Genomic DNA, 15,181 nt, shown 5'->3' with positions numbered 1-15,181 from the left:
TGAATATTTTCAAATTGTTCAACCTCCATATCATGTAGTCACTTGTACACATCATAACACCAATTTCTCATTGTTTTTAATTATTTAGCAAATGTTCTTTTTGTACTATCATGCATAAAGGTTGGTACAGTCGTTTGCTGTTTAGTCTGACCCCCAATAACATCTAGGTATCTTTTTCTAGGTGGAAGTTGACATGCAAATAGTTAAGACCAGTTAATTGGAATGTTTGTAAAGTTATGTGTCATTTAAACCTGGATTGTTTACATGTGATTGATGAGGAATGATTCATTTTTTTCAAATGCAAAAACATTAGCATAAAACTTCACAGCCCACCAAGCCATAGTGGATGTGCCAGGCCAGCATGAGGGAAAATCTAATAACAGTGTGACACTATATTAGACAACAATGTGTTCATGCACAATTGGGCTTTATAACACAAAATCTTACCTTTCTCATGTTATATCATCCAAATGGATCTTATTAATGAGAATGGGTGGGGTTTCCTAAGAACCAGCATTCTGAAATACATATGCATGTAGTTATTTGGGGCAATATAACCTTTTCCCCAAAAACAGCATTAGGGAATGGTTTGGTGGACTCAAAAGAATGCTGATTAATGTTCCGTTGATTTTTCTCTGTACTTTTTTTATGGAATGCAGGTGAAATGTCTATGTCATCATGATTGGATAACTTTACTTGGTTCTCTGAGGATATACTGTATGTGGCATGCAAGACTGTCCCATTGTTTCTCAACAGGTTGTATGTGTTGCTATGAAAGAGTGAAAGAGCTAATTGGACATAAAGAATACCCTTTTAGGATTTAACTTTATGTTGACAACATAATTAAGCATGTTGACTCTCTTAGTTCCAAACGATGTATGAATGTTTTTTAGACATAAACTAAGCATTTAGTGTGACTAAAGGGCTTTTGCAGGTAATCCATTGTGTGGTATGAATTGTTTTTAGAAAGCACGTACTGTTTTGAAAATGTTAAGGATGTTCAGAGAAAAACTGTATTTCTTGTCTTGATGGTTTACTTTTGATGATAAGGCGTGCTCTAATATGTCCAAATGCAGGAAATGTGACCCTGGCACTTTGGCTCAGACCAGTCCACCACAGTTGATTACAGCATGCACCTTCCCTTAAAGATATTATAGTGTAGGTGACCCACTGTACCATGTACCCAAACCACACAGAGAAACAGAGAGCCAACACACAGCTCACATGCCATGTTCTTCTTTAACCTGTCAACCTTTTTTATGTAAAGGCTACCCCACTAGCGCTATTTGGCTCATCTTTCTCAGGGAGGCTTTATGGGATGCTGAACCTGGAGTAGTCTAGTGGTCTAGTAGTCTAGTAATTTAGTAGCCTAGGGGTCTAGTGGTCTGTCTAGTAGTCTAGTATTCTAGTGGTCTAGTCATGTGGTCGAGTAGTCTAGTAGTCCAATCTAAAAGCTCTAGGGCTCTATGGCTTTGTGTTCATCACTTACTCATGACAAGACCCTGACACCTACTAAGCCACCTAAGCTTCTGCTTACCCATTGTACATCACTTTCATACCTTGGTGCTCTCTTGACCCAATCTCCCTATTATCACCTTTGCCTTATATTTCTACCTGGCTTAACAACACACGAAATCGTACCCTCCTGGGAATCATCTGCAGAGATCTATGTCTGTGTCCACAGTCATCAGTCTTGTAATTGTATACTGTAAAATTACTTCAGCAGGTTGTAAATGAGGGTACTGTCCAGTATCTTTCAGGTTATTTTATATCCTTCCATTACATTCTTACAGTAAGCACACTTGGATACTTGAAATTAGTGACATGGATGACATTAATCTCACACTACATATAATTCACCTAGTTAGAGACAAGTTAAAAGGATCATCATTGTTAGTGAAAGAAAAAGACGGCAAAAATATCTGGAAACAAGGAAGACACTTCCAGGGTTTACATCAATAAAAAATGACATAAGGACTTTTCATTCTGATGGCACTGACATTGACATTGACATGAATATTTCATTTGACATATTACCTAAGGGTTTTGTGGTTAATACAATATATGGAGGAATGCACTGACTGATTTGAAAACGTTATGGATGTTTCGAGAAATGTAGCAAAGCGGCGGACAAAAACTGTCTATGTCATGTCCTCTCAAATCTCACATAGCATGGCAAAATACAAAGAATAATACTTAATACCTGGCCGTAAATTGGGTGTGAGGGTCTGATTTCAGGGAAAATTCATAGCCCAATTCAGCAGTCACACAGTCTCAGCTGTTTTGTGGGTTATGTAACACTCCAAGCCAGGACCCTGATGCAGGCATGCCGAAGAGTAAATCTTATGTTCACTGCAATTGCTTTTCCAGTAAATCTAGCATGGGGCTCCGCCAGTGCTGGGAAGCCCTGCTATAGGTCACCCCACTCTTCAGAGCAATTTATGGCTCACAGTGGACCTGACTTGTGCTGACATGCAAAGCCACATAAGCAACTCTGCATGCAGCAGCTTTTCTTCCTCTTGTTCACTTTCAAGGTGTCTGCAGATTCTGCTTCATGCGAAATAGGCTTGCATTCCTCAACACCACCGGGCTCAGTGCTGTGTCAGGATCCCTGGCTTTGACTTGCCCATAGCGGCCATGGCACGATGCCAGCCCAATGCAGATGTGCATGGCACGATGCCAGCCCAATGCAGATGTGCATGGCACGATGCCAGCCCAATGCAGATGTGCATGCCTGCAGGCGAACCGGAGAGTAAATGAGGAGGTGAATGAGTAAGCTTGCGTGTAAGTGAGATTGACAGACGGTATCAGTAGGCTGGCAGTGTAGCTGGCCATGACCGGTCACCCAGTGGTGATGCATGAGGCACTTTCACATATATATGACTCTTTAGAGGTCAAGGCAATAGTATGTTAGTCACAGTTAACTTAGGGTTACCCGAGGGACCATCCGTAGAACATAGAGCAGAGCTTTATAATAAAACCCCAACCACAAGAGGGAACTTTAGGCTTGTTCCTCCCCAGATTGAAGACTGGTTCTGCCGTGTTCATGGCACACTGGTTCTGTTTGTGTGCTGTGTCATGCTGGGCTATCAAGGCAGGGGAGGGGTTTGGGCTGTTCCATGAAGTCTTAGATTTTGGCTGAGGCTCAATAGTAGCTTCCACAGGACTGCAGGGCTCCAGCTCTGGGTTGTGGGACATCTGCAATGCAGAAGTCTATATATAGCAGTAGGTGAGGGGAGCATGAGGGAGAGAGAGACAGAGAGTAAGCAAGAGAGAGAGAGTGACGGAGGGGAGGGGGATTCTTAATGAGTATAACATGAGCATGATAGCATGTTTTTGCTGCATGAAATGAAATGAAATTTATAATCAGAACTTATATGGTAATACAGTCTTGATGAATGAGCAACTGAACTGAATCTGAAATTTGAAGATGAAGTGAAGTAATTGACCCAAGCAATGCTCCCAATGAATATAAAGGAGTTGTACATCCCAGTTATGTTTTTGTTTTTATGTTTATGTTTAGGTTATGTGTTTGAGTGTCTTTGCTATCAATTTCACAGAATGTGTTAAATGTTTTCAATTTCCTAATCTTTTATTTTATTGTGTGTAAAGTGTTTTAGATAAGAATTCTCCAGTTTCATTCAGTTTCACTTAGGTAATCTTTTAAAGAAAAACATTCTTTCACTTTTCGAAATCCCCCAACTCTTTGTTATCAAGCAGTAACATTTCTTTTTTTAAACCTAGTTATAACATAGTTGTCCTGGGTGCCTGAGAACAACACAAGTTTTAAGGACAAATAACGGATAAATAAAGCAAGACCTTAAATAATTTACACCAAATTCTCATTGTAAATGTTTTGTTTAAGGAAAGAACGAGGGGGGGGGGGGGGGGTCATCAGAGGTAACATTAAACACTGGGTGTGTGTATGATGCAGGACAGCTCACTCAGGCGTAAGTCTGGAAGATTTAAAAGTGTAAGATCAGACAGATTTATCGTGAAAACAAGCAGAAAATGAGCCTCATGCCCTGTGACTGTGGCACGCAGCCACATCCCTGATTTGTCTGGCCGGATGGGGAGATATGCCGTCAGCAGGTTTCCTGCTTTGGAGAGGCATGCATAATTGATCAGGCCTATCTCACAGCCAGACCAAAGATTTGCAGTGATGGAACGATAAATCCCGGGACCGTCCGGCCCACCAGCCTCCTACATCACGCCATGTTGATGGGCCACCTCAAGGCCGTAATTACATTTCTATTTAAAGCTGAATTATCATTGTGGCAGAGAAGGCCTGACAGCAAGGAACTTTACTGACCTTGCCTTTGCCTGGCACTTTACGGTATGTTTGATTCTCTGAGACACCGGGGAATGGGCATCACGTCTAATTTTAACAAATGGTCTCCTAAAACTACACTCTTCTGAGATAATATTGCTGTGACATAAATCATTTTGACCCGTGTGAGCATTTCAGAAGTGTATTTTATCATACGTAAGTGCATATTATTAACAACATTAATATGTCATAAGATTTGTCTCAAGTATAGTTCAGTTTTGGGGGGACCTGTAACAGGAGTTATTTCACCTTAGCGCCTTATAGTAAGATGTTCTGTTTATTTCTTAATCTTCAGATCTCTTGTCGCTTATAAATGAGTGTACTGTCCTTCCTGGTGTGATCGCTCATGACGGAGAAAATTAAGCCTTGGCCCTTGACAGCTGCACAGTTTATTGCAGAGCAACAGCCATGCATCCCTCCCCTCCATCCATCCATACATGTCCTCCTCGTGACCTTTACCTCAACACAGTCCACAGGTGTGGAGACACCTCTGCTCTGAGCTGCTGATACTGACTAAAAACATTCATAATGTTTTTCTATAATACAAATTCACCTGTCCTGGACAACAGATGGAGTATTGTATTTTTTTTCCCTGATTCCTTATTTATCTATGTTCTGAATAAAATGTATGTCTTGTCTGTTTAAAGAAGATTGTGTGAAATTAACTGATTCATCTGATTTGAGAATGTTATTTGGAATATGCCCCAGTAAATTCCCCCAACACTTTAGCATTTTTCCAATGAAAATGTGTTCAGACACCACAAACAGGGCAAAGTAACATACATGACACAAACTTTGGTTAATAAATGGCTTTATTTGGCTTTGGAAACAATATCACTGTGTGATGTAGCACATACAGTCACAGTAGTATAGCAGAACGGTCTGTAACGTGTCAGCACTCCTGAACCACCTCCAACATGTGACAATGCAAGTGAAGACTGCTTTTGTTCATGGTTAAGGCATTTACATTTTTTTAGACACAACAAGCAAATCTATCCTATCCTCTCATACTTGTCAAGCTCCGAGAATCAGGCCATGCAACTACTTGCTCTTGATTCATTCACCTATCAGAGAAAATCAGGGGGAGTGAAATGTGAAGTCTCTCTCCACAGCGCATCCAATTCCCTTTTCAGAAACTTCAAAACAATTACAGATATTCTCTCACATACCCTGCTAAGATTATAAGAATAACTCTGAGAAAAGTTCACTTTGCTCCAGGATCCTGTAGGAAATTGGCCAAACGCTGTAGACAAATGAGCAGTCCTCAGCAGCTATTTTTACTCATCATCTAACAGGGGTTTTTTAACTCACTTTTTTTCAATTCATTTTTTTTTATACATATCGCCAAAACGATAATGTTTTCTCAAGGTGCTTTACAGCCTTTTAACCACAACCACACATTCACACTCACGGCTATCTTCTCAATAAAAAATAAAACACTCTTATTCTTACAGTTCTGTAGGGTTGTTCTGTCACTCATTCTACCTCCATGTCCACATTGACCACATTGACGTCTGTGAATTCAGGCCTGGACTGCAGTGTGGTAGAGGGAATGGGAATGGTGGTTTTGAATAGCCCTTAACTGAGGCGCGGAACGATAAGACAGTGACTTCACTGCGTGACCTCTCTCGTCTGGCTGTCACCAGCAGAGAGGATGGAGTGCTGTCACCGTCATGACCACCTGCCTCACCATAAGAGCTACCAGCCATCACCCTGTCTGAGACAGGCTGCCCAGCATACATATGCACACTCACATACCCAGGCTAGTAAGCTGGGGCTCAGTGACCGGGGTGCCGTTCTGCTGATTTACTGCAGGGCGGAGAGTAAAACCAATTGAGCTACTAGTGTGGGAGAGGGCATGAAAGAAAGAGAGAGGGAAGAAAAGAAGACAAATGAATCAATCAAGAGGAAGTCATTTTCAAACAGAAAAGGTATAGGACAGTATATAGCAGCAAAAGTTTTTTAAATTTTCTATTTTGTTATCATTCCACAAGAGCATTGTTGCGAAAATACACCGGCCTCCAAATTCTTATTCTTATTTTCGTTTTGAAATTCCAAGGTGCCACTTTTGCCGTGCTGTGACCAACGCGGTGAGATAAATGGATTGATGAGGAATGGAACCACCTATTTATTGTTGTATGTTTTCTGTACATTAGAAGAAAAAGTGAAAGGGAAAAAAACATGATGCAATGCATAATTTCACAAACACACAGGTGTAGTAACAAGCCGTGTGACCAGAGGTGATAGGGGTTTCATCTGAATTATGATATTCCACCAACCAGGGGGATGATTTGCATCTCTGTTGGGTTCTTCACTTACACTAGACGCACATTATCAAGCGCTTTTTCTGATGACACTATATGCTTACTTCATCTCCCATTCTTATTTTGTTGTTGGAAATCAGATAGCACCTTAAAGTTGGGACCATTAAAATTGGTCCTCTTGCACCAGATCTCCATATGGTCAGCGGGAGGCTACCAAATGAATACACCACAGCCACCTTCAAGGGTTATTTGATCCACACTGCTAGAGTGGCAATAATGGCACATTGTAAATGGGTATCTCTGGGCACACTGGTGCCGCAATACCTCCTCATTCATAAGCGTTCTGTTTAAGGCATTCAGTTCCTAGCCATCTGAACATTCAAAGGTCTGTTTGCGGCTCCTAGACTATCTTCAGTTTGCTACATAGATCAAATATCCCTTTCTATACCGGCTGAAGAAGCATGCTGTAGTCTCCTCCCTTTAACCACAAAGCAGATAAAGAAGTTCCTCTCTAAGACTAAATCGTTTTCAGTTTGTGTTTTACAAGGCCTTCTCCAATCAAAAAGCAAAGTCAGAAACATGAGACAAAAATAGGCTGTTTTGTGTTTGTGAGTGTGTGCATGTGTGGTTGTGTGTGTGTGTGTGTGTGTGTGTGTGTGTGTGTGTGTGTGTGTGTGTGTGTGTGTGTGTGTGTGTGTGTGTGTGTGTGTCTGTGACAGAGAGGAATTTCCTCATTAGCTTGGTCAAAGTGACACAAGAGTGATCCTGATGAGTGTCTGACTGAGTGAGTGAACGAGTGAGAAAATGAGTTAATGAGTGCAAGAGTGAAGAGGGAGTGGGTGTCACAACAAGCAGTTTACTTGCTGCTCTTGATGGCAGAGCCTCCCTTCTTCTTATCTTTCTCCTTCTCCTTCTCTTGTTCTTTCTCCTTCTCTTTCTCATCCTCCTGCTCATCCTCTCCCTCTTCATCATCTCCTCCCTCATCATCCTCACCCTCTTCCTGATCATCTCCATCCTCTCCCTCCTCTCCCTCTTCTCCCTCAACCTCCTCCTCATCTCCCTCTCCCTCTTCCTCCTCTTCCTCCTCCTCCTTGTCCTCTCCTTCGTCCTCCTCCTCGGGCTTGGCACCACGCCTCCTGTAGGGGGCAGAAGAGCCCAGGGCATAGGGGCGGGAGGAGTGGGAGGAGTAGGAGAAGCCGGAGTAGCCCGACTGCAGCATTGCCCCACCCATGGTGGTCAGACGACACTCCTCACCCTCCAGAAGCTTCCTGCATTCAGAGAGAGAGGAAGGATAGATAGATAGATAGATAGATAGATAGATAGATAGATAGATAGATGGAGTGAGAGAAGCAGAAACATGTTCAAAACTCTTTCCATGGTTCAAGAGCTCTTTGTTTCCTACTCATACATTTGCAAAGGTGCTTTGAAATGATGCCTGAGGCTGTGTGTCTGACCTGTAGGCAGCAATCTCAATGTCCAGGGCCATCTTGACGTTGAGCAGGTCCTGGTACTCACGCAGGTGGCGAGACATCTCTCCCTTAGTGCTGCGCAGGGCCGCCTCCAGTTGCTGGATTGTGTCCTGGGTTGGCCAATGCATGAATGAATTAATGAATGATTAATGAACGGCTGTTAACCACTTTTAAATAGGCACATCATTCATTGTTTCAATTGCTTTCAACTGTTTGCTCTCTCTATATACTGTATCTATTACTTGAAATATGATGAAATAATTACAATGCATTTTTCTATGCAGTTTTGTGTTTCTGTTGTCCTGTTACTGTGATTGCAGTGAGGGGATTTTATATTTTTATATCTCAATTACTCTATCCCTGCAGACTCGGCCCCACCATATAATTCCCCCCACCTGCATCTCTCCGGACTCGTTGCCATGGCGGTCCTCCATATCAGCCAGCTGCCTCTCCAGGGCCTCGTTGTGGCTCCTGAGGGACTCAATCTCCAGGGTGCGGGCCTGCACCTGTCTGCGGTACTCGCTCAGCTCGTCCTTGGTCTGCTTGATGGTGTCGTTGTTGCGGGCAGCCGCCTCGCTCACGCTGGCGATCTTGGAGTGGTACCACTCCTCAGCCTGATGCTGGTTCTTGGCTGACAGGTGCTCGTACTGGGCACGGATGTCCTTCAGAGCCACAGCCAGGTCTGGCTTGCTCATGTCCATCTCAACAGACACCTAGGTAAAGAGAGGGGATGCAGACACCAATTTATAAAAAGTTAGATGACAGGAAAATAACTAAAGATGAGAAGGGCCTATATGTCATTGAATAATTTCTTGCATATATATAAATGTTGCATAAACCCTACAGGATAGGCCATCATTGAATCACTTGAAGTCATGGGTCATTAGCCTGAAAAGTTTGTAGAGATATTTCAAAATACATATGTATACACCTGACATTTTTTTATATAATCAATTTCGCCTATTAACCATGGTGAAGAGATAAAATAGAGCTCCTTGACACAGACTGAGAGTGTACAGTCTAAACGAAGCTTGAATCCTTCAAGCTGATGTATTGGCAGCTGAGTCATGAACTTCACACCGTATGAAAATAGCTGAAGTGCACTCATTTTATCTTTGAGACAGCAGAACCCCCCTGGGGTAAAGCCAGATAAACCAATCAATGAACCACACAAATTGTGTTAGGGAAGATATGTCTAGTTAAACGTTTGGTTAATTCCCTGCACAAGACGTTTTCCTGTTCAGATACAAAAATACACTGGTGATAAAATGTTGGTCGAGACCATTTGAATATGTATTGCTACTTTTAACACCAGAGCTCTGAAAAAAGTTCCTTAACTGTTTTCACTTACCAAAACTAGGCTATTTAATGCTATTAAGGGGTGATCATATGTGGTTAAGATGTTGCAGACCTACAACATCTAGGGAGAGCCACACCTCAAATAGCATTGTGAATGTTTAAAGGCTGGTCGTTCTCTGACGCACACTTTCTCTCTCCTTCCCCTTTATCATTTACTTTTCATACAGCATTCAGTCACTGCATAATTATTGCATTTTCTCCTGCTGTTTATCTGATTTATATTTCCTTTTGACTATAATTTTCGTCTGTTGCCGAGACGTTAAGTGTGGCAATGGGACAACTGTCACGATGCTGCACTGCAGACAACTTCCAGGGGTGCTGCTATGCGCACTTGGGAAGCTGCAGTGCTGTAGGCTAAATTACAAAAAAAGCCGCACGTCACGACTAATGTGAAAACTATAATACAATGAAATTTAATAAAAAGGCACGCCATTATTTCAGTGACAATAATCGGCAGCAATTATACCCACCGTTTTGGAAATGTTGTTCCATAGCATGCGGCGTATTTTAATTAAACGGTGCTCAGGGCTTTAACGTGTTTTGTATTTTTAAAAACCTCATTCAATAATTTAGGGCAGCTCGACACACACTGTAGCATAATTAGTTTCCGTAATACCATTATAAAAACATACCACAACGGTGCAGTGAACGATTAAAGAGGACAATTTGTTTGCCTCACAGGACTAGTACGAAAAGGTGCGTGACTTTTCCCCACTTAATTAGACGTGAGTTGGCTATGCTAGATCGAAGAGAGATGTGTGACTAGAAAGTTGCGCACCTGTGTAGCCTGCATAGACGCCTGCATCTCATGCAGCTCCTCCTCGTGGACTTTCCTGAGGAAGGCGATCTCGTCCAGCAGGGACTCAACTTTCTTCTCCAGTTCCAATCGGACCAAGGTGGCGTCGTCCACGTCCTTGCGGTATGTCTTCAGGGTGTTCTCGGCTTCTTCCCGGAGCTTCGTCTCTTCATCAAGCTTCTCCTTCACCCGGTCCAATGCTTCGTTCATCTGCACGCAGTCGAGGTGCATTTGGCTCTTCTCGTGGGTAAGTTCTTCCACTCGTGCCCGGAGTTCGCGGATTTCTTGCTCATACAGGTCATGGAGTCGGGACGGCTCATTGTGGCGCTGGCGGAGAAGTGCCACCTCAGCCTCCAGGACCTTGTTATGCTGCTCAAGATTATGTACTTTGTCGATGAATGACACAAAGCGGTCGTTCAGACCCATCAGCTGCTCTTTCTCGTTGGTGCGGATGATTTTCAACTCGTTGGTGACGGCTGTAGACTGCGTCAAATCCATGGGCTCCTGCAGGTTGCGGCCGGAGCCGAGTTTGCTGCGGTAGCTGGAGGACAGCATGGACGATGGAGAGCCATAGTTGCGGTGAGCTCCGGAGCGGTACCCAGAGGACAGTCGAGAGGGGCTGCTGCTGACAGAGATGCGACCGGAGTGGCGGGGGGCCTCTCCAAACATCTTCCGATAGGAACTGTTCGAGTAGTCGATAAAACTCATGGTTGCAGTGGTTCAAATGCTGGTCCTCGCTTGACTTATCTCCAGTACCCGAGTGAAGAGAGAAAGAGAGAAAGAGGTAGGATGAGAGAAGTGAGATGCAAGTGCCGTTCAGACAGCTGCTTATATATAGGCCTGAAAGTTGAGCATCATTTGACGTCGACGCAGCAGGAGAGAGGGGAAAACCTGCAAGCTCCTGCAAAAAGCCAAGCTCCCCAGGGAGGGCAAAATCACTCATGCTGATCTTGTCTTGCATTTTAGTTCTGGCAACTCATCCTTTTCTGTCAAAGGCATGTTTTTCGGGTGGTCCACGCAAAATTGGGATTTAGGCGTCTTTTCAAATGCCCAGGACTGATAATATAATATGCCATATGACATTTAGGTTCAAAAGAAAAACCTATCCAAGCATTAATCTTACTTTATCTGCTAAAGTCTTCTGAGTGTTGTTTGCTAAACTGGCAGGCCTGGTGCCATTTAATGTAGGCTTGCATATGTAATACAACAGTTTCCCCCTCTTTTTCAGTTTTTTAAGCTGCAACAGCAGTTGAGGTGATCGACCCATGTGCGTCAAAAGAAAGGCGTGTCACACTGTCTCTGTATGTGTGTGTGTCTGCGTGACACTGTTATAATGCAGGGTGCTGTCACCCATCACGCACTATTCCGCATTGTCTGAATTAGAAATGAGACACGAAGGGTTCAGATACATAAACCAACATGCTATGCGTGGCATTAAAATCAACGCGTGTCTCGTTCTCGTGTACTTTGGACGTCCTTAGCAGCAGCAATTAAAAGGCCTTTGCGTATTAACAGTAAAACAGTAGACACATACACACACACACACATGAAGAGAAATAGAGAGAGAGAGAGAGAGAGAGAGAGAGAGAGAGAGAGAGAGAGAGAGAGAGAGAGAGAGAGAGAGAGTGTTGTAAGTTTGATTTTGTCGAAATCATTTTAGTATTTTCAAAGTTTCAGACATTTGAATATTGCATTTCCAACAGGGGCTTAATAACACTACTTGTTCATATTTAGTGAAGACTGCATCACACCAGCAAGGAGCTTTGGAGAACAGTGCTTTCCATGCAAACAGCGATATCACAGCACAGCAACACACCTTGGGACAGAGCCAGAGCATCCAGCCACGCCCTGTTCAAGGGCAGCACATCACACCACTGGCACTCCAGGGAATGCAGGTTTTCAAGCGTTCAATCAGCAGCCCCCTAACCACTCTTCTAGGCCACGCTGTGTGCATTCCAGAGCCGCAGTCCAGACATCTTCACCACTGCAATGTCCCAGTGACCAATGATCTTGATTCTGCTTAGTCAGTTCGCATGTTGTACGAGAAAGCCAGAGGGGTTTGAGCTGCAGACTAAATGAAAAATTCATGAAAGACCTCAGCTGTATCTGAGGAGCTGGATGTGGAACCACAACTTAGGTAAATGTATGTGAAAAATCAAGTGAAAACACTTCTATGGACGCAGCTTAAACATGATATTAACAAGTAACAGGAACACTTGTGCTGGTGAGTTAAAATTATATTTCAGGAATATATTAACTGGGTATGATACTTATTACATATTATCTTTATCTATCTAGCCTATTATTCTAACAACCAACAGAGTTTTATTTTATCGAAAAGGGTGTTACCAAATTATGATGTGATTTAGTGTAGGGTATGTGTATAATTTTGTCTTAAAACACCTGCACGTTCCATAGCTCCATAGCAAGAATAGTTAATTAGCCTATGGATTTAAAATAATCATATCTTGAAACACAAACAGCTTAGCGAGGAATTTGTTATATTTGCAGAAAATAGAATGTCATGCAGAAAATGTGGGAAGCAGAAGGTTCATTCATTTGGTATTTTCTCTTTCCTTCTTTTCGTCATTTCACTTATTTCTCAGAAAGTCCACAAGGTGGCAGGTAACGACAAGCTACCAATGGTCTGTCTGTGACTGTTCAGTTCCTTGGTTGTCCAGCAAGGGCATAGCGAAGGTGTTTTAACATGTGAGGGTTTGGTTTTATAATTTGCCATGTCGTGGGATTTCAGAGTCGGTAGTCTGGAACCTGAACAGTCGACTGTGGCGAGAGCAGTGGCCCTTTAGAATGACATATTAAAACAATAACAGCACAGCCGTATTATCAGTTCAGAGAGGCTGATGTGTCTTTTCAGGTCATACATTTTCTACCAGGCGAGCCGAAAATGTGCAGAAATTCGTCTACATTCCCAAAATTGAACTCCTTATTGTCACTGCATGGAACACTTATCTTGGCCCCACCCCAACCCCATCATGGCAATTGTCACTAAGTCGATTTTCTATCTGTGTTCCTTCCCAAGGAAGCAGCAGACATTGTATATTTCCCAAGATGCTTCAGTGCATTGTCCTAAATACGGCAACATGACCTGTGAACGCGTATTCATTTTCAAAGGAGTGTTTCCTCTCCTCCCCTCGCTCCCTGGGGATCTCAGGGAAGAGTCGGTCTGTTGGCTCCATCTGTCAGAAGGCCCCGTGGCTTTGCTGTACTCCGTTTTGTGTACGGCTCGTTAGCAGCTGAAGAGGATTAGCCATCTACATCCATATCCAGTGCTGTTTACTGTCATTCTTGAGTTCATTTTATTGCACCAGTACATTTGCTAGGCACACCCAGTATTGTTTTCCAGCGAGGATGTTAAGTATACTTCACTGAATCATGCTGTGTGTATGGTTTTGTAGTGTGCGGTTGTTTGTCCATAGCTGAGGTTAGGTGATTGTCCGTTGTGCTGTATTTGCAGTGTATCAGAGAGCTAAAGGCCGTGTCAGTCTGTATGAATATATAAACGAATAAATTACACTATCAACGTGATGATCCCCTCATTACCAACCATATGCCCTGAGTAAAAACAGTCAGAAGATGCACAGAGCTTTTTTTGTTTTGCCAATATGATGACTGGGACTTCTAAAAAATATTTCACAGTGGTCACAGAGTTGATACACCATGCTTGGCACACATTCTGATTATTTGCTGTCTCTCAGTTGGTTTTGGCAGTACTATTGCCCATCATTCCTTCCCGGTGTGGCATATTGTATGAGTAATAAAGGATGTGGACAACTGTAGCACTGGCCTACAGCTCAGTGTGGTTGCAGGATGAGTGACCCAGCCAAGTGTGTGTGTGTGGGAGCCGCAGCAGCGAGCTCCGAGGGCCACCATGGCTCTGACAGGTGAAGGTCGCTGTCGACTGGAGTTTGCATGAACAAGATAAGCTGCTGGATTTGACTAATCTGAGACAGCTTTGAGGGCAGAGAGAGAGAAGCCTGAAAGGCACAGATGCACTCTGACCTCTGGGTCACGGTAAACATACACTCAGTATGTGTCAGTTGGTGTACTATGTATTAAACTATTGTCAGGGATAAACTAGTTCCAGATTTAACGTGTTAACCAGATGTACTAAAATAATCTTGATGACATCCGCAGTATCTCATAAACCACAGGAAATAATCAAGACATTTTTAATGTTATTTAAATACGTGGTAGGCAAAGAACACTCCTACACTCTCACCAAACATTTGTGTTGACACAAATTGATTTTCTAGGCCATTATGTTTGTCTCAAAATGAATACTGTATACTTTTTGGCCCCAGATTAAACTGCACAATGAAATCAAAAGTTTCTTCAAACACGAGTGACCACATGTGTTAACAGGGTTCTTAGACAGAACTGAAATAGCATCCTTCATTCTGGCGCCATCACATTAGGGGGCTTGGCAAAATTGTCAGACATACACAGACATTCAGACAGAGGGAATGCTTCTAGGCACACCTGTTCTGTACCTCTGCTTGTCAATGCAAATGTATTTACCTAACCACATAGCAGCTACCCAATGCATAGAGGCATTGTCAATGGTCAAGAGGTTCAGCTGACTTAGTATGCATGTCAGAATATCTCAGAAACTTAAAACCACACCAACAAAAGTCCATACTGGTTTTTTACTCCTGCTTACTTACCACCAAACCTGAAAACACAGAGAGAAGCAGCTCACTTTAACTTGATATTTCAATACTAAAAAATATAACTTTCTGTTGTGACCTAAAGATAGTAAGTGTCAGGCTTAAACATGAATGCCTGGTCCATTACTGCTTTGTCTCAACACAACAGTTCAGATTGATCGTGGTGGTGATCGGTGAAACAGCTATCTGGCAAGCTTGGGGCAAAATCTAAGGATTGTGTGCAACACCTTGTGGAACCAAAACCATGTCCATTTCCAACTACTCTGGTCTTGCTA

General features: G+C 42.9%; 1 protein-coding gene across 1 annotated transcript; it reads right to left on the bottom strand.

Moving 5' to 3' along the window:
* Positions 1–7,450: 7,450 nt before the first annotated feature.
* neff1 (neuronal intermediate filament family member 1) lies at positions 7,451–11,124 on the bottom strand (the record flags this gene model as incomplete). Its single annotated transcript, XM_080853025.1, has 4 exons — positions 10,201–11,124; positions 8,459–8,776; positions 8,049–8,173; positions 7,451–7,862 (listed from the first exon to the last, which is right to left on the bottom strand). The coding sequence occupies exons 1-4, from the start codon at positions 10,924–10,926 to the stop codon at positions 7,451–7,453; spliced, it is 1,581 nt and encodes a 526-aa protein (XP_080709151.1). The 5' UTR covers positions 10,927–11,124.
* Positions 11,125–15,181: the final 4,057 nt, after the last annotated feature.

The sequence above is a fragment of the Sprattus sprattus genome (genome assembly GCF_963457725.1).
Source record: "Sprattus sprattus genome assembly, chromosome: 15".
Lineage (NCBI taxonomy): Eukaryota > Metazoa > Chordata > Actinopteri > Clupeiformes > Clupeidae > Sprattus > Sprattus sprattus.
The sequence above is the reverse complement of the archived record's forward strand: the minus strand, read 5'-3'. Positions and strand labels throughout refer to the sequence as shown.